The sequence below is a fragment of the Chlorocebus sabaeus genome, chromosome 7 (genome assembly GCF_047675955.1).
Source record: "Chlorocebus sabaeus isolate Y175 chromosome 7, mChlSab1.0.hap1, whole genome shotgun sequence".
Classification (NCBI taxonomy): Eukaryota; Metazoa; Chordata; class Mammalia; order Primates; family Cercopithecidae; genus Chlorocebus; species Chlorocebus sabaeus.
Window position 1 is genome coordinate 90637979 of NC_132910.1, and position 18614 is coordinate 90656592.

Consider the following 18614-nt stretch of genomic DNA (forward strand, 5'->3'; position numbering starts at 1 on the left):
ATTTAAACTCAAGTCCTGAAGAGACTAATTTCTTCCCCAGAGTAAATCTCTAATGAAGAAGGAAAAAGATAGCTATTGCAGAGGACACAGGTTAAGTTCTTTTTCCCCAAATGCATTTTTCTGAAAGTCACTGAACTCTATCAGAACCAACCTCTACAGAGTTACAGTGACAAAAAAAAAATAGCACTGACATAATATTTAACTGTCGCTTCCAAACTCAGTTATCGAGTGTTTCATAAATTTGACTAACTCATTAAAAATAAAAAATGTAGGAAGACAGTTTGGTCTGGTGGAGGGCCGTTTTGGAAGTCCAAGCCAGTCTCTCCACCTCACTGAGTGTTCTTGGATTAGTCCTTAACTTCTGTATGCCTCAGTTCCCGCCTCTGTAAAATTAGGATAACATTAGTACCCACCTCATAAGACTGAATAAGACTGAATGGATAATGTCTGTGAAACACTTAGCATACAGCCTGCACTTAATAAGAACTAAACAATTATAGCAACGATAATAATAGCTATGACAGTGAAACTACTGAGAACAGAGGCTCTGTTTATGGAAAGAGGTAGATTAGTTGGTACTTAAACACTAAGATATTCAGACTAGCTTCTCTTTGGGAAAGAGCAGAAGCAGTTTATACCAGTCCCCTGTGTAAGTGTTAGATGTTATGTAAAGACTATTGCAAACAGCACTCACAAGGCCAAGAATGGCTGGACAAGAGTGCATGGCACAGGTACAGTTTACTGCATGTGCACACACACACTCCTGGCACTGTGCAAGTTAGAGCCTGAGATGCTTCTAGGGGCTTTTAAAGATTCTGTGCTGCTCTAATTGTTTAGTTAGCTACAACTGAGTGACCATGTGTCCCAGATTGCCCCAGACATTCAAGGCTTAAGCTACTTGTCCCAGCATCATTATTAATAGCCCCTCTCATTCTCAAGGGGGCTCTGATTTTGGACAATAATGTGGATGATTACCCTCTAAAACAAAACCATCCCTGTTTATGTAAACTTCCCTGTTTTCGAATCCAGTGGACGGTCTCACAAAAACAATACTGATACATTTCTAAAGCTCTTGGTCACAGTCTGCAAAGGAGCCTGAGGACTGTGGACAACTGGACATATGTTTGTGAACAGCTTCAAAGGGGAATGAATGTGGTTTAACACGGAGAACAGTACCAGCAATCAAGGGTTTGTATTTAATTTTTACAAGTAAAAGTAAACGTTGAAGAAAGAAAGCAAACCCTAACAATCTGAGATCATTTTTCCTTTATCTTTCACAACATGGAGACACAAGAAGTCAACAACTTTTAACTTCTGAGAAGGCTCCCTGTGGATCAACTCAATCAATGTATCTGGGCTCCAGTCAGCCCCAACATGGGCTTTATTTATTAGAGAGATAAATAGCTCTGTGAGTTCACAACATGGTGAAAATGTTCTTAACAAAAACCACACACTCTTTAATTGGCTTCGAAGTTAGATGAAGAAATAAGTTTTAATGTTGGCATTATATTGAATACTTTTCAAGAGTTCAGAAATGTTAGTCTGCTTAATCTCCCCTGAAGACCTCAGAAGCACTGCAAAGGGAATTATGTTTATGAAAACATTAAAACTGATTTTTCCCAATGTAACAATAACCATGTATCCTTGTGCATTTCTAGTGTTGCCACTTTTTTCTTTATCTTTCGTCAGAACTTGTGTTTATACAAATCAGACAGAAACCAGATTCAACAAACAGCTAAAAATTATTTACTCACAAGCTTGGTTTAAAACATTCTGGTATCATACCACACCACACTGAAAAACATCACGACGTACTGTATGTAGTGGAACCAAATAAATACACTAAAGAGTATTTTCCAGTATTCGCTGTTACAAAATCATAACATCCCATGATACAAACAACGAGATTGTATAACGTCCCCACATCGTTTTTTCAGAACTAGCAAAAAAAAAAAAAAAGGTGGAGAAACTCAGCAAAACAAAGTGGCGAGAAAAGTCGGGGGAGGGGCGGTAGAAGAGAAGGGGCGGAGAAACACGACACCGAGGCGGTGATATCACCCACAGCCAACGGCATGGAATTCAGAAAGTTAAGTGTCACCCAGCAATTTCGGTGCGGGCTCGCGGCGCGCCTGCACAGCGTGGCGGCTGCACCCCGGCGAAGCAGGAAGGGGGAGGGGAAGGCCTGACTGAGTTCGCTCGGGGGCAGCGGAGGGGAGGGCCGCCCGCCTCCCGGACGGCGCGCGTTCGAGTCCCGGGTCGGGAGCCTTGTCGGTCGCCCGACAATGATTTCATCTTTTCGGAAGAGCTGCCGCCTGGGCCGCGGCTGCCACGTGCCCGGTCTGGCCCCGTGCGCTGCGCCGGGGGACCTACCCGGACGCGGCCGCGGCCGCCGCGGGGCGCAGAGGCAGCAGAAGGAAAGGGCTGGCGGCCGGGAGGGGATCCGGGTGGCCAAAACTGGGCTAGGGGATTGCTCCGCGGAGTCCGCCGGCCTCAAGCGGCTGCCCTGCGGAGTGCACCCACCCTCCGCGCCCGAAGGAGGAAAGGCCAGAGCGCGGGGCAGGTTTCGCAACTCCGAGGGTGGATGCAGGCTGTGGCCGGGCGGGATGGAGCGGCCGTGCCTTTCCAGCGCCCCCGGCCTGGCAGAGCCCCATTCTCGGCCTGCGCCCCGCCGCGCAGTGCGCGCTCCCGGCGGCGTGACCGTGGCTGTCGGGCCCCCGCCCGAGCCGGGCAGCCGGCCACCCGTGTAAGGGACAGTGGCGGCCGCGGGGCCCGGCGCCACGCCGCTTGCAGCCCGCCACTCCTTCCGCGCTCCGGGCCCTCTGCACCTCCTCCCCCGGCCCTGGAGAAATGCTTGTACCTTCCACCGCCTCCTCCACCATCTCGTCGTCGCTATCCATGGCGGCTGGGGACCCTGCCCAGCTCGGGGCTGCGCGGCTGCCTCCCGTCCCTCCGGGTGCTCCTGGCTGCTGAGCGAGCTCTGGGGCTCGCGAGTTTGGAGGAGGAGGAGGAAGAGGAGGAGCAGTCGGGGCTGACTCGCACTGCCTCCCCCTAGAGCCCTTTCAATTCCTTGGCCTTCAGCTGCTGCGGCAGCAGCCGTCGTCCCCCCTCCCTTCGCCCACTTGCCCCTCGCCTCGGAGGCTCCGGTGTGCCGCCTTGGCCGCTGCAGCTGCTGCAACTTTCTCCCGTAATACCCCCTCTTTGTTATCGAGCAGCTGATCCGCTGACATCACCCAGCGCCGGTGCGCTCCCTCCCTCGCTGATTGACAGTTCCCTGTCCCTTTCCAGAAGTAAGGCTCCTTAAAACGAAAGGCGCTCCGAGGCCGAGCGTATTCCGCGTCCCAGCCAACCCGCCTCTGGCCCGTGAGCGTTTCTCCTTTGCTTAGGTGCGGCTTGGCGCGCCCCGAGCGCGCAACGCGGTCCCGGGCGCTGCGGGCTTCTTCCGGACACTTGGACGGCCCGTGGGGGCTCCGAGCTCCCGGCCTCCAGTTGTGCCGGGCGCAACTTGAAAGTCCGCCGTGCACTGTCCGTGCCCCCTCGAGACAACCTCCAAAGTGCCAGGGAAGCTAAGGAAGCGTTTCTGACGCTCTGGCGCCTGGACTTCCTCTCACCCTCGCCCCCACATCACCCCGTTCGCCACCGGGAGCTGCACGAGTGCGACACGCACGGGAGCGCAGGTGTCCTCGCGGTCCCGCATCACATCCGCAAGCCGATTTCCCGAGCTCGGGGGCTGTTATCTGGCCCGGATTCCGCAGGATGGCGGGTCCACCCCAGCGCCCCCACTCCCCGCCCTCCTTCGGGTCGCCAGGCCCTCGGGTGATTCAGAAATTCATCAAATCCAAATGGCAGCGGGCTCTCTGTCAGGCAGGAAACAAGCCGCACCGAAGGCTCGGCAGGTTCCTTCTCGCGGCTGTGGTAATTGAAAAGGAGCCGCCGAGTGGAGCTAACGAGGAAGGAAGGACCCTCCGTCTGGCGCGCCTCTTTCCCGCGCCTCCCGCCCTGTACGTGTGATGTCCCCAGCTGTCTCCCTGTTTCTCCAAGTGCCAACCACTTCACAGATTCAGGCGTCCTCAAGTGGAGAAAACCACTGGGCACCCGGCTTCCGGCCCAGCCACTTAGTGTCATTATGGCGCTGCCTCTTACAGGTGGCGGTAAAGGACGACTGTAAATAGCCGATTAAATAGATGCAAATGTACACAATGTACCGTGGAATTACCGGGTGCCACTCTGGGCACCTGCCAAGAACAGCTACTGCATGGAGGGGAGGAGGGAGCAAAAAAAAAAAAAAAAGTGGTTCCATTTTGCTTTCTGAACAATGAATGAGACTTTGGGGATTTCAAAATACTTCCAGCGCCCGGGAGACTACTCCTTGTTTTTGGCTCTGTGCTTAAATGGTAGATATTTTTGTCAAGTATTGCCGGCTTGTTTCTTAAAGGCAGTTTTTCCTCTATGAAAAAGAGAACAATGCTAGGAACATTAGTACCACACACTTCCAGGAATTTCAGCCCCTTTGACTATTTTAGAAAGGGGAGGGCCCTGGACCAGAAGTTAGGAGACTTTGAGTCCTGGTGCTGCTTACCTGCAGAGGTGTCTTGGGAGCCCAGCCAGCCAGCCTGAATTCCTCCAGGTTAGAGGCTTAGTCTACATTGACATAAGGTCCTTGGGGCTTAGGCTAGACCACTCAGGTTCTCGGGCTCAAGCAAGACACCCTCTAGCTTAGTCTAGACCTCTCTGAAGTCTCTTGGCTTAGGTTTGACCTCCTTAAAGTCCTCCCGTGCAGATACTGGGAGTTCAAGGCTAAACAGAGAAGGTGTACCTGCAGAGGAAGATGAAAGAGCCACTTTAGGTTACATCATTTTCAAACATGAACCACAGAAACAGGATTTTATATCTGATTTTTTAAAAGCTATCATTTACTGAGCTCGGTCACTCACTGGTTTTGAATTATATATTTTTTCTTATTTAACCTTTTTACATATCACCTCCCCCCTTGCATATTATACTGGTGCACTAGAACATACCAGATACTTCCCCAGTTTCCAGTTGATTTTCAGGGGTGAATACAATGCTGAAAGCTAAAGAAAGCAGCAAAAATACTTCATTCTCTTACTCAAAGGGGGTGAGGCAGGGTTGGGAGGCTAGAAGAAATCTCCTCTCCAGACGCACAGAAGACACAGGTTCGTGGTGGGTGGGTACGTGTGGGAGTGAAGGAGAGGGGAGGAATCATGTTGCAAGTGTCCAACTGTCCCCTTGGTGCTGTGAGGTTTTCCCAGCCTAGGCACCCAAACTGTCAAGCGCTCCCTTTCTATCTACTACCTTGAGAACACCTGAAACCCTGCCTACGGCCCCCATCAGTGAAGCAGAGAGATCCTCCGGACCTGCAAGAGGCAGGGACAGGAAGGGAGCACGGTCCCTCTAGCAAAGTTAGTAGTGATGGCGGGGGGGAACTACCAGAGGACCTTCACCAGATCTGCACATGACTCAGGCAGCAGCAGGGACACAGTTCCATCCCTCTTCCCCCACCATTCATTCCTGCTGGCTCCAGGCCCAAAGCTAGGGCAAAATGTTTTTATGACTCTCTTAAGATCCACTTGTACCTTTACAAATCATGTTGTGTATATTTCAAGTCTCCTTCTCTAGACGGACTGATTCTTATTTATGGTCCTAGAACACAACACAGTGCCTGGTACAGAATGTGGGTTAAGCATTGTCAGCAATGATTTTGCAGATAGGAATATTCTGTTTTATATAAACAGTGCTGAGTCTTTCTCACAGACTGGATTCTCCTCCTGTGTTTTGGCAAAGTGCTTTGTTTCAGTTCAAATCTGAAGAGCATTTTTGAGTTGTTCTACTTTCCCACATTGACTGGCCCCAAATCTGCTTCCATCGCATTCTTTCCCACAGTTTTCTTCATTGAGAGCTGATTTCATAAAACTCTCTTTCTTATTGGCTTTCCACCAGTTTCCCCTGTCGTACTCTGTCCCCACCAATGTGGTCATGGGCTAGAAAATCAATAAAACTCTTAATCACAAACAATGTGCAGCAGCAGCAGCAGCAGCAGCAGCAGCGGTGTGGCTCAGCTCCTAACTTGGCAGCTCCCAGTGAGACAGAACGAGCTCTACCAGGGAGGAACAGGACTGCACAGAACATCCAACATCTAGGCTGGGTGAGACTTGCTTTCGTGTTCACATCGAGAGTGACTTTTTTTTTTTTTTTTTTTCCTGTCTCTGGTCTTGAATCAGGAGGAGGGGTGACTTTTCTAAGCTGCTCTGGCTTAGTTTCCATTGTCTCCAAGGCTGGATTCCTTCTCTTCATACCCAGCTTGGGAAACATAAGTCCTTCTTCCACTGCAGCAAGCAGTCAAAATACTGAGTTAATTTTATTCATTCTACCACCCCTGTCTTTCCCTGGAGAAGGCTGGTGCTTACATACAAGACTGATATAACTTTTGCAATAAATATATTTTTACAAGCTTCTTGTATTTTATGCACCTTCCTACATTTAGGGGAAACAATTCTGTCAATTCGCTGCTATGCATGCTAAGCGAATTGTGAAACAACTAGTGAATGTGGAACTTGTGTGGGATTCACTACTGTTGGCTGTTACTGACTCTTCATCCTGCCCGCTGGCAGGGACTGGAGGGGCCCAAGCAGTCTTCTGGGTCTCCATGTATTTGGGAGGGAGGAGCCTCTGAGACCTCAGCGGTAGGAAGTTGCATCAGGGCCTCTCCAGGTGGCCTGGTGACTTTATGGTTGTTGACCTGGCTCTGGTTTCCACCACTTGCTTACACCACCAGCAGGAAGACAAGAATAGAACTAGTGAAAGAGCTTTTAAATAATCATCAAGTCTCGTTTTGCACTACTCACTACTTCACAAGATTTTTTCCCACCAAATTAGCCAGTTTGATTGAGTTTTTACTGTTTTGGTTCCACCAAGAACGAGCCAAGCAACTGGGCAATTTAGTTCTCAGGGCCTTCGTTTTCCCATTTGTAAATGAGGAGTTGGGCTACATAAATTTGAAGCTCAAACTTTCTCTGTCACCTTTTCTGGAGGAAAGGTAAATAGAGCCTGAGGAGCCCCAGGAAAAGGCACATAAAAAGGAAATGGGAAGAAGCCAGGGCAACTCTAACAAACTGAATACTCAAGTCCTCTCACTTTAATGGCTCTATCTGGGCAGGCAGGTGAGGGGAGAACCTTTATCTTGACTCTAGGGAGGGAAGCATGGAAGTTTTAGGAGAACCAAAGTTCCTGGGTTCTGAATCACTGAGTCACTAATCAAGTGGCTAACTGTGTTAGTGACAACTGCAGAAACTGGAGGGAGGGGCTGGGAGAGGAGCAGTGAGGAGGAGACCGGTGGGGGAGGAGATGGGGATGAAAGGGAAGCGTTTGCAGTTTGTAGAGCACTGGGAAGAGCAGGGACATCAAGGGCACCAAATAAAGGTTCAGGGAGCAAAGAAAGAAATGGAGAAAATTCATTCTGCTGGAAATAGACATGACTGCAGTCAGGAAGAAGACTTACAGATTCAGGGTGACCTGATTTGATTACAGCAACAGGAAGTGCAGGAGAGAGAGAGGGCAGAATAACCTGACCTAAGGAAGTGAATTAAATAATAGAGAAGACACCACAGTTGCCATGGTATTAAAATACCTCATGCCACATTAAGCTTCCTCTTTCTCTTTTGCTTGATTCTTGTTTTTGCAACATGTTAATGTCATTGCAGTGTATCCAGTAAACTAAATTTAGACTTTCTGGGGCGGGTGGGGGGAAGGGAAGATGCAGCCCAGATCTCCCTGTTTGGGTCGACTCTGGGCCAATATTGTTCCTTCACAGAGTTCTTGGGGTTTTTTGCATTATGGGATATGAAAACTTTTATGTCAGGCTTGGGCCTGGTGAAGCTGCTGAGTGAAATGATTTAAAAAAAAAAAAAAATGAGGCCAGGTGTGGTGGCTCATGCCTGTAATTCCAGTGCTTTGGGAGACAGAGGCAGGTGGATTACCTGAGGTCAGGAGTTCAAGACCAGCCTGGCCAACATGATGAAACCCTGACTCTACTGAAAATACAAAAATTACAAAAATACAAAAATTGGTGGTGCATGCCTGTAGTCCCAGCTACTCGGGAGGCTGAGGAAGAAGAATCACTTGAACCTGGGAGGCGGAGGTTGGAATGAGCCAAGATGGCACCACTGCACTGCACTCTAGCCTGGGCCACAGAGTGAGACTCCGTCTCAAAAAGTAAAAAATAAACACACACACACACACACACACACACACACAAAAGAAACACTGGAAATAGTTTTCAAAGAGGCATCTGTTTTAGAAATTACTTCAGAAAAACAATAGGATTGCAGAAATTTGAAAAATAAAGACAGCCACCAACAAAACCAAATGTGTTTTCTTAGGTATTATTTTCTCTAACTGCTTTTGAAAAATTACTGGGCTAAAATTAAGATGATTGGGTCCTGCAATTGGTAGTCTGCAAAAGTGGACATTGCAGAGGGCAGGTACATGGTACACTCTTTTGACACTACCATACCCAGGATGGGCAGAGGAGTATTTCCAGCTGACCTATTTACCACAAATCTCACAACATTCATCAAGGGTCAGCTCTTGACCTTCCTCGAGTGGACTCACATTAACTAGACACTGAGAGACAGAGATGTATACCTGAATGATGATGGACAGATCAGAATACTCACATCGTCAGGGCACAAGGTCTCTCTATGTAAATAAATGCACTTGAGAAGACAAATTCCATCTGAAAGTTTGCTTAGTTATCTGGAGTAGAATGAATGACATTCGTTGTGTGGTCGACAAGACAAATACTCCTGATACAGTGTTCTGAAAGAATGAGGTTGCCCACCCATCCCACTCACCCCTGCTTAGATGGCCCTGTGGCTTCTGAGGCTTCAAGCTTCTTTCCCCGTGCTCTAGTTTCTTCAAACCTGTTTCTCCACACCTGTTTCTCCACACAGCATCCTGTACAGCCCACTAGGCAGATTTACACTCTCTAAGTCATAATGACATTCTCTATCTTCCTGGCATTATAGCCAAGTCACTTTAATGGGAATTTGAGGTAATCCTCAAACTTTTCAGTCACAAATTGAGTCACTCTCTTGGTTTATGCCCACTGAATTCTAGCCAAAACCATTGGGTGTGCAGATTTTGGTAGTCAAAGTTTCTGAGAGCAACCTAGTTCTCAAGTTCTTGGGAAAGCACCTCATTTCTGTTTCACGAGCCATCAACAGTGGGCCAACCTTCTTAGGCTACCATGATTTCTGAGAAATAGACCAGACATATTAAGACCCATGTGGCCTGTTCTGTGATACAGTCATCCACGTTTTCCTGGGCACTCAGCTCAAAGATATTTCTATTCTGTGCAGGAGTGGAGAGGTTGGCTCTTTGCTATGATGACTTAGGCAACGGAATGCCACCTTGAGGATGCAGGTACCATCTACTATAACATAGATAGAAGGCAAAGTGTCCTCTTCATTGTCCAGATGGGACTCTCTGACTTTGAATCCAATATCCAGAAATGAAAATATACATGTGGTCCTCTTCACTCAGTCACAAACAAAGACAGGTTGATTAAAATGTTTCTGGGACCTGGCATTGAAATGACAACCGTTGATCCACAGGCAGCCCTCACCCGGAGGGGCTTGATGCTAAGCCATCCCTTCCTGTATGTATTTGCTGGAGACCTGTCTTGCAGCCTCTTTGGATCTGGCCTGTCCTTTCAGGTCATTTAAGGTCTTATTGATCCTCCTTGCTGAGTCCATAGATCAATTCCTAGGAAAAGATGCTGTGGCCAGCTTTTGGAATGTCTTTCAGACAAATTTAAAAAGCCCTAATCAAATGCTCCTGTGCTCAAGATAGAGGACCAAAAAGAAAGCAGCCCTGTGGTAGGCCTTGTACTGTCTCCTTGGAGAAAAATGCCAGTTGAGAGTAGGTCTTCTGCAAGTTATAAGCATCACTTCCCAACCTGGCATCTGGGGAATGCCTTAAGTCTGAGACAGTGTGAGTTCTTCAGCAGAGCAGGGAGCTTGGTCATTACTCAGCTGTGACGTCTTGGCACCTCCACCTCATCTGTGTCGCCTGCTCTGTGCTCTCCCCCAAGATGATGTGGCAAAGGTTGTGATTTGAACCAGGTCAGGTTCATTCTCAGTTGTAGACAAGATAAGAGAGAGGGGAAAATCAGTGATCTCTCCCTTCTTGCCAATCCTATAGAATTTGGAGTATCTGCAACTAACTTTCCTTAATATTTCATAATGATCCTTCTGAAAATGTGCATTGAGAATTGTGGGATTGGTTATATCCAAGTAGAGTCATCTTGTTTATAGGCTTATTTTCATCTAAGGGGCTATTTTTATTGCTGACATATACCTTTCAAGTATTTGGAAAGGTTTATCCTGAATGGAATGTAATTTGGCATCTCTGAGCTCATTTGCAACTCACAATAATTCATCCCCAAGACCAGAGATGTTTAAAGACTTGCCCAGGATCCCACAACTGAAATGTGGCCAAATGAGGCTCAAATCAAGGCCCATTGGGTCTTCAGCCATACCTCACATTTCATGCAGAGTGACAAGACTCCTCAGAGGGTGGGCATCAGAGGGCAGGGGTGAAGCAACAAGAGATGGCATTTAGAGACAGTCTGCTGTTTCCCAGGAGACTGAGTCACATCCTTTCATTTCATCCTGAAAATGACCTTACGGAATATCTCCATTTATAGATGAGGAAACCCGAGACTGTGAGTTCAAATAACTTGTCCAGAGTCGCATAACTAGTGAGAGTGGGATTGGAACCACAGCTGTGCAAACCATGAAAAGGCACAGATAGAGGAAATGGGAGTAGCAGGACAGTTGTGGAGAAATAATTCTAGAAGATTATTGAGTAAAGGAAAAGTTCTTAAAGAAGCTCTACATCAAGTTTATGGTGCCATACAAGATGGACTTACGGGGTGTATTAATCTGTTCTCACATTGCTGTAAAGAAATACCTGAGACCAGGTAATTTAGAAAGAAAAGAGATTTAATTGGCTCATGGCTCTGCAGGCTACACAATAAGCATGACGGCTTCTGCTCAGCTTCTGGAGAGGCCTCAGCAAACTTACAATCATGGCAGAAGGTGAATGGGGAGCAGGCAGTCACATGGAGAGAGCAGGAACAAGAGAGAGAGGTGGAAGGTGCTACACACTTAAACGACCACATCTCTTGAAAATTCACTCACTATCATGAGGACAGCACCAAGAGGATGGTGCTAAACCATTCATGAGAAATCCATCCCCATGATCCAGCCACCTCCCCGCAGGCCCCACCTCCAATATGGGGGATTACATTTCAACATGAGATTTGGGAGGGGACAACATCCAAACTGCATCGTACGGGAAGTGACAACATCACAATGGCTGGCCTCTCATGGCAAAGGAGAGATTTGACCTTTCTTCTGGGGGGTATGCTTTTGTGGAGGTGTCCCAAGTGACCCCCATCCCTTATTTGAGATGATATACTTCTTGAGTTCAAGTCGTTCAGTTTGTTTTTCTGGTTCTGGTGGCTGAATGGAGGGCAGATATTCTCTCTGCAGCAGATGTGCCATCCTTCACAGTGCCTAGCATGCTACTGGACGTACAGGTGTCCAGGAGGTTGGCAAGCATATTGCCAGGAAAAACTGTTCTACCACTGAGGGCCCAATGCAGACAAGCCCACCATGAGCAGGCTGGCTGGCCATGGGTAAGGATGCCCATCTTAGGAGCAAGGTACAGCTGACAGATGACTTTTGAGCCATGCAAATGGAAGACAGGAAAATGCTTTTTGAAGAACTTCATTAATTTTTATTTACTTATTTATTTTTGAGATGGAGTTTGCTTGTTGCCCGGGCTGGAGTGCAATGGCATGGTCTCAGCTCACTGCAATGTCTGCCTCCTGGGTTCAAGCGATTCTCCTGCCTCAGCCTCCCAAGAAGCTGGGATTACAGGTGCCCGCTACCATGCCTGACTAATTTTTTTTGTATTTTTAGTGGAGATGGGGTTTCACATGTTGGCCAGGATGGTCTCGAACTCCTGAACTTAGGTGATCCGCCCGCTCAGCCTCCCAAAGTGCTGGGATTACAGGCGTGAGCCACCGAACCCAGCCAAACTTCATTAATTTTTTAAAAATCCAGTCTTAATCTATAATTTTAAATCACCATTTACTTTATTAATTTTAGAAGAAAAACATTCATTGGAGAGAGATTAAATAGAATATCAAAAATAAAATGTACAAATCACTCAAAATCCTAACAACCAACAGTAACTATGACAAACAATCTGGTATGCCCTTTCAGACACTTTATAAAAATATATAAGCATAGCTGGGTGCAGTGGCTCATGCCTGTAATCCCAGCACTTTGGGAGGCTGAGGCAGGCTGATCACGAGGTCAGGAGATCAGGACCAGCCTGGCCAACATGGTGAAACCCCTTATCTACTAAAAATACAAAAATTAGCTGGGTGTGGTGGTGTGCACCTGTAGTCCCAGCTACTTGGAAGGCTGAGGTAGAAGAATCACTTGAACCCAGGAGACAGAGATTGGAATGAGCTGAGATCGTGCCACTGCACTCCAGCCTGGGTGACACAGGGAAACTCCATTTCAATAAATAAATAAATAAATACATATATATATATATACACACACACCTGTCCTATAAATGTGTTTATAGGACACATAATCTTGCATTTTTTAAATTAACTCCATTCTTAAGTAATATATTAATTAACTGTCCAATGGTACATTTGATTCCGTGTATTACAGTTCAGCATTTTATTTATTTATGTATTTATTTATTCGAGATGGGGTCTTGCTCTGTCACCCGGAGTGCAGTGGCATTACCACTTCCCAGGCTCAGGTGATCCTCCCACCTCAGCCTCTCGAGTAGCTGGAACTACAGGTGTGCACCATTACACCTGGCTAATTTTAAAATTTTTTTTTTGTAGAGATGGGTTTTCGCCATGTTGCCCAGGCTGGCCTTGAAATTCTGAGCCCAAGCGATCCACCCACCTCAGCCTTCCAAAGTGCTAGGATTACAGGCATGAACCACTGCACCCAACACCCAGCCACAGTTTGTTTTTGTTTTTGTTTTGAGACGGAGTCTTGCTCTGTCGCCCAGGTTGGAGTGCAGTGGCGTGATCTCAGCTCACTGCAACCTCCGCCTCCCATGTTCAAGCAATTCTCTGCCTCAGCCTCCCAAGTAGCTGGGATTATAAGTGACTGCCACCATGCCCAGCTAATTTTTGTATATTTTTAGTAGAGACGGGGTTCACCATCTTGGCCAGGCTGGTCTTGAACTCCTGACCTTGTGATCCACCCACTTAGGCCTCCCAAAGTGTTGGGATTACAGGTGTGAGCCACCGCGCCCGGCTGCCACAGTTTTTTTTATAGTGTCATTCAAGATGAACTTGTAGGCCAGGAGTGGTGGCTCACGCCTATAATGCTAGCACTTTGGGAGGCCGAGGTGGGTGGATCACTTGAACCCAGGAGTTTGAGACCAGCCTGGGCAGCATGGTGAAATCCCGTCTCTACTTAAAAGAAAAAAAAAAAAAGATGAACTTGTAGGCAGTGTTCTTAAAATTAATAATAAAATTGTAAACATTTGTAATCTAGAAATTATTTAATGTGTAGAAGCAAGCAATCATATGCTTTTGAGAACAACAGATAATATACTTGCATAGAACAACATCTAGTAAAAATAAACCAAAATGTTAATAGTAATTATCACAGAATGATGTGATCTCGAGTGATTTAATTTCTCTTTTTGCTCATTTAAAAAATGTTTCTTATGATAACTATTATTGATTTAATCAATTTTGTAATTATAATTATAATAATAAAAAAAAACTCTTACCAGTTGGAGGCACATTACTTTTCTAGACTTTATTTTCTGTATATGTAATATGGACATTCTAGAAATTACTCTATAGAGAGGTTGTGTGGATTAATGGATAATGCAGACAAAGGGCTTTAAGGAGCTCCAGGCACACGGTTAAGTGTACACTACATGGTGGCCACCAGCATCCCTGCTGTCATCTGATTCATTTGTGCTTCTACCTCTACTCTTGCCTGTTCTTCATAGGTAGAAGAGTAGCCTTTCAAGTCAGATCACATAAGGCTTTGCCCTGTTTAAAGCCTTCCAGTGTAGCCAGGAGCGGTGACTCACGCCTGTAATCCTAGCACTCTGGGAGGCTGAGACTGTTTTTGTTCTATCCTACCTCAGGGCCTTTGCACTCACCCTTCCTCTTTACCTGAGATTCCACTCCCCTCATCTTAGGTGGTTTTTGGTCTGAGCATAAAAGTCACCTCCCCAAAGATGCCTTCCCAGGCCGGGCGCGGTGGCTCACGCCTGTAATCCCAGCACTTTGGGAGGCCGAGATGGGCAGATCATGAGGTCAGGAGATGGAGACCGTCCTGGCTAACATGGTGAAACCCCGTCTCTACTAAAAAATACAAAAAACTAGTTGGGCGAGGTGGCGGGCGCCTGTAGTCCCAGCTACTTGGGAGGCTGAGGCAGGAGAATGGCGTAAACCCGGGAGGCGGAGCTTATAGTGAGCTGAGATCCGACCACTGCACTCCAGCCTGGGCGACAGAGCGAGACTCCATCTCAAAAAAAAAAAAAAAAAAGATGCCTTCCCTGCCCACACAACCAAAGGTAGCTAACCAGCCACACTTCTATTGAATACTTCTCTGGTTTAATACTTCCCTTGGTTAATTTTCATCATAGCATTTGTCAGCACCTTACACGTTCTTGTTCATTCTGTTACCTAGTCTCCATTTCTCCACAGACCTTGCTTGTCATGTCAGAGCTGTCATGGCATATCCAGAAGAGTGTCTAGCACATTGCACATGCTCCAGACATGGGTGTTAAATCCTTTCATTAATTAATTAGATTATCTTTGTCAAGTGACTGAACGGTTTAATCACCTTCTCAGAGGTCTGGTGTTTTCCTAAGGAGGCAGAGGGCAATTATTTCACTTTATTTCTACACCCCCCACCCTCCACCACTACCCCCAATTAGAAAGAGGATGATTTTAAAAAACAAAAAAGGGTGGGCATGGCGGCTCATGCCTGTAATCCCAGCACTTTGGGAGGCCGAGGCAGGTGGATTACCTGAGGTCAGGAGCTTGAGACCAGCCTGGCCAACGTGGTAAAACCTTGTCTCTACTAAAAATACAAAAATTAGCTGGCGTAGTGTCAGCCACCTGTAATCCCAGCTACTCGGGATGCTGAGGCAGGAGAATCGCTTGAACCTGGGAGGCAGAGGTGGTGAACCAAGATCGCACTGCTACACTCCAGCCTAGACGAGGGAGTGAGACTCCATCTCAAAACAAACAAACAAACAAAAACATCTGTTTCTCATGTTCTTTCAGATATGGCTGGATTCCTACCTTTCCATCCCAGATTGGGTTTTGTTTTTTGTTATTTTTAAGGCTGCCGAGATTTGAAAAGAGAACCTTTGCAGACTTTAATTCTGATACATGAGGCAGGACAGGCAGTCCTCACTCTACAAAGAGGTTGTGTTCCCAAAGTTTCTTTGTTTTGTTTGTTTCCAACACAGAATGCATTTTTCATTGGAAACAATGTTCCCAGACTAGCCCACAAAAGCCTATTTAACCCACTATGCTAAGTAGAAAACGAAATGCGTTTAAATTCTAGGAAACACAACCGGGAAAATGAATAAGAAACACAATTTAAATGTTTATGTTGAATATTAGTGCTTGGGGAAAAGCAGCTTCCAACAAAGAAGAATGAAGCAGAAAGAGTCAGGGGTGTGGAAGATTCCGAGAACGGAGTGGAAGCCCGGTTGTCATGGCCAGGCCACAGTCCAGCATCTGACAGGGCTGTGGACGAAAGCTGAGTCTAACAGCAGCTGGGCCTGGGCAGGTCTGAGCCTGTGTGAGGAACATTCCTGCAGATCCACAGCATGCAGAGGGCAGGCGGGACTGACACAGACACTTCTCCCCAGTGAATTCTGGAGGCTGGAGTTAACCTAGGGGAAGTCTTCCATGAGGCCGAAGTTGGAGTATGTGACAGGTGTGGCTCCCGGGCCTCATGGAGTTCCTCAGAGAGCTTCTGCCTGGGTTATGTGAGTATAAACATGTTACTACATCTTAAAAAATAATGGGCTCAGTTTTAGTTTCATTGGTGTTTACCACAAGGTAATTTCAGGCATTTTTCCCCTATATCTGATCTTTGTGATGCTACTTTGAGGCAAAAGCTTTTTATCTCCTAAAACTCAGGCCCCAAAAGCAGGGGCCATCTCCTTATAGAGGAGGTCTTCTAAAATTTCTCATGTTTTTCCAGAATTTGAAATTTCTCCTATTTTGAATAAGGAAGTGTTCTATTTGGGAAAGAGCCATTATCCTGAAATCAACCCTAATTTTGGAAGCTTGTAGAAAGAGTACCCCAGTAGAACTGGTAAAGAAGGAAGCAAAGAAATTGAAGACACAGTTAGGAATTATTCCTGCAAAGAGTACTTCATAATTATTAAGTGTTTTATGTCAAGTAAATGAACTCCTAAAGATCACTTAAAGGCAATAGCAGTAAATAGTTATGTTTTAGATGATGAATCTAAATTTAGAGGACAAAGTACAAAATGGGGTAACGTTTCCAACAAGAGTATCTTATATGGAATGTTAAGTGCTTAGGCAGGAAAGAGTATGCTCTTGAAAATTATCCGGGATGATTTTGAGAGGGGCTCTAGTGATGAAGACATTAGTCTCAAAGATGTATGTGAAGAGTTTGAATAAAATTGTTTCACAAAATGTGGGACTGAAGATAGCTATACTTCTATGCATGTAGCAAAACTTGTACCTCATAAGTTAATACAAATGTTTAAAAAGCTGTATTTCTTTTCTTTCTTTCTTTTTTTTTTTTTTTTGATATGGTGCCTCACTGTGTCACCTAGGCTGGAGTGCAGTGGCACAATCTCAGCTCACTGCAACCTCCACCTCCTGGGTTCAAGTGGTTCTCCTGCCTCAGCCTCCTGAGTAGCCGATATTACAGGCAGATGTCACCAGTTAATTTTTGTATTTTTAGTAGAGACGGAGTTTTGCCATGTTGGCCAGGTTGGTCTGGAACTCCTGACCTCGGGTGATCCACCCGCCTCATTCTCCCAAAGTGCTGGGATTACAGGCATGAGCCACCGTACCTGGCCTAAAAAGCTATATTTCTTAAGGTATTGTTTTATATAATGTGTGATTTAAATATATGTGCAACCACAGAAGGATAAAGATGCTCTCACTCCTATGTGGGAGCTAAAAACGTTGAACTCACAGAAGCAGAGAGTAGAATAGTGGTAACTAGAGGTTGGGAAGGGTACAGGGAGTGGGAGAATAGGGAGAGGTTGATTAACATATGTATTTAGAGGCTGGGCACAGTGGCTCACACCTGTAATCCCAACACTTTGGAAGGCCAAGGTGGGTGGATCACTTAAGGTCAGGAATTGAAGACTACCCTGACTAACATGGTGAAACACCATCTCTACTAAAAATACAAAAATTAGCCAAGTGTGGTGGCACACACTTGTAATACCAGCTACTTGGGAGGCTGAGGCAGGAGGATCACCCCAACCCGGGAGGCAGAGGTTGCTGTGAGCCGAGATCATGCCACTGCACTCCAGCCTGAGTGACAGAGTGAGACCCTGTCTCAAAAAAAAAAAAAAAAAAAAAAAAAAAATTACAGCTAGAGAGGAGGAGTAAGTTCTAGTTTTTTATAGCACTGTAGGATTGTAGTTAACAGTAATTTACTACATATTTTCAAATAACCATAAGAGAGATTTTGAATGTCACCAACACAAATAAATGACAAATGTTTGAGGTTATCATATGCTAATTACCCTGAGTTGATTATTACACATGTTATATGTGTATCAAAATATCATTCTGTCCCCCATAAATATATACAATTATGTGTCAAAAAGTAATATATATGTGCAACCAAATTAATCTCTGAAATATTATAGACATTTGAATCTTGTCTACATCCTAGTAGTTTATATATCCAATTAGGCTAATTTGGGGGAGGGGGAATCTCATTGGAAAAATAAGAATTGTATTATATATGTCTTCTCTTTGCATTCAGGCATATGTGGAATACATCAGTACAAGTTTGCTTCTAAAAGAGGCAGAGCATACTGGACTAAGAGTATGATAAAGCCTGGCGCAGTGGCTCATGCCTGTAATCCCAGCACTTTGGGAGGCCGAGGCGGGCGTATCACTTGAGGTCAGGAGTTCAAGACTGGGCTGGCCAAAATGGTGAAACCCCGACTCCACTACAAATACAGAAATTAGCTGGGCGACGTGTCGTGCGCCTGTAATCTCAGCTACTCAGGAGGCTGAGGCAGGAGAATCACTTGAACCCAGGAGGCAGAGGTTGCAGTAAGCCGAGACTGTGCCACTGCATTCCAGCCTGGGTGACAGAGGGAGACTCCATCTCAAAAAAAAAAAAAAAAAAAAAGTATGATAAAAAGATCCAGGCTCTAGTTTTGGATTTATATTGCAACCACGTCCTCTGGACAAGTCAGTTGTCTCTCCGCATTTCAGTTTTATCAAATGGAAAAAATTAAAACAGTAACACTTCTTTTTTTTTTTTTTT

General features: G+C 45.9%; 1 protein-coding gene across 1 annotated transcript in view; it reads right to left on the bottom strand.

The window, feature by feature from the left end:
- Positions 1–3989, bottom strand: part of SETD7 (SET domain containing 7, histone lysine methyltransferase) — a 51960-nt gene extending 47971 nt beyond the window's left edge. The window contains exon 1 of the mRNA XM_007999835.3: positions 2858–3989. Coding sequence (XP_007998026.1) covers positions 2858–2897 — 40 coding nt within the window. The 5' untranslated portion in view covers positions 2898–3989. The remainder of the gene's footprint in view (positions 1–2857) is intronic.
- Positions 3990–18614: the final 14625 nt, after the last annotated feature.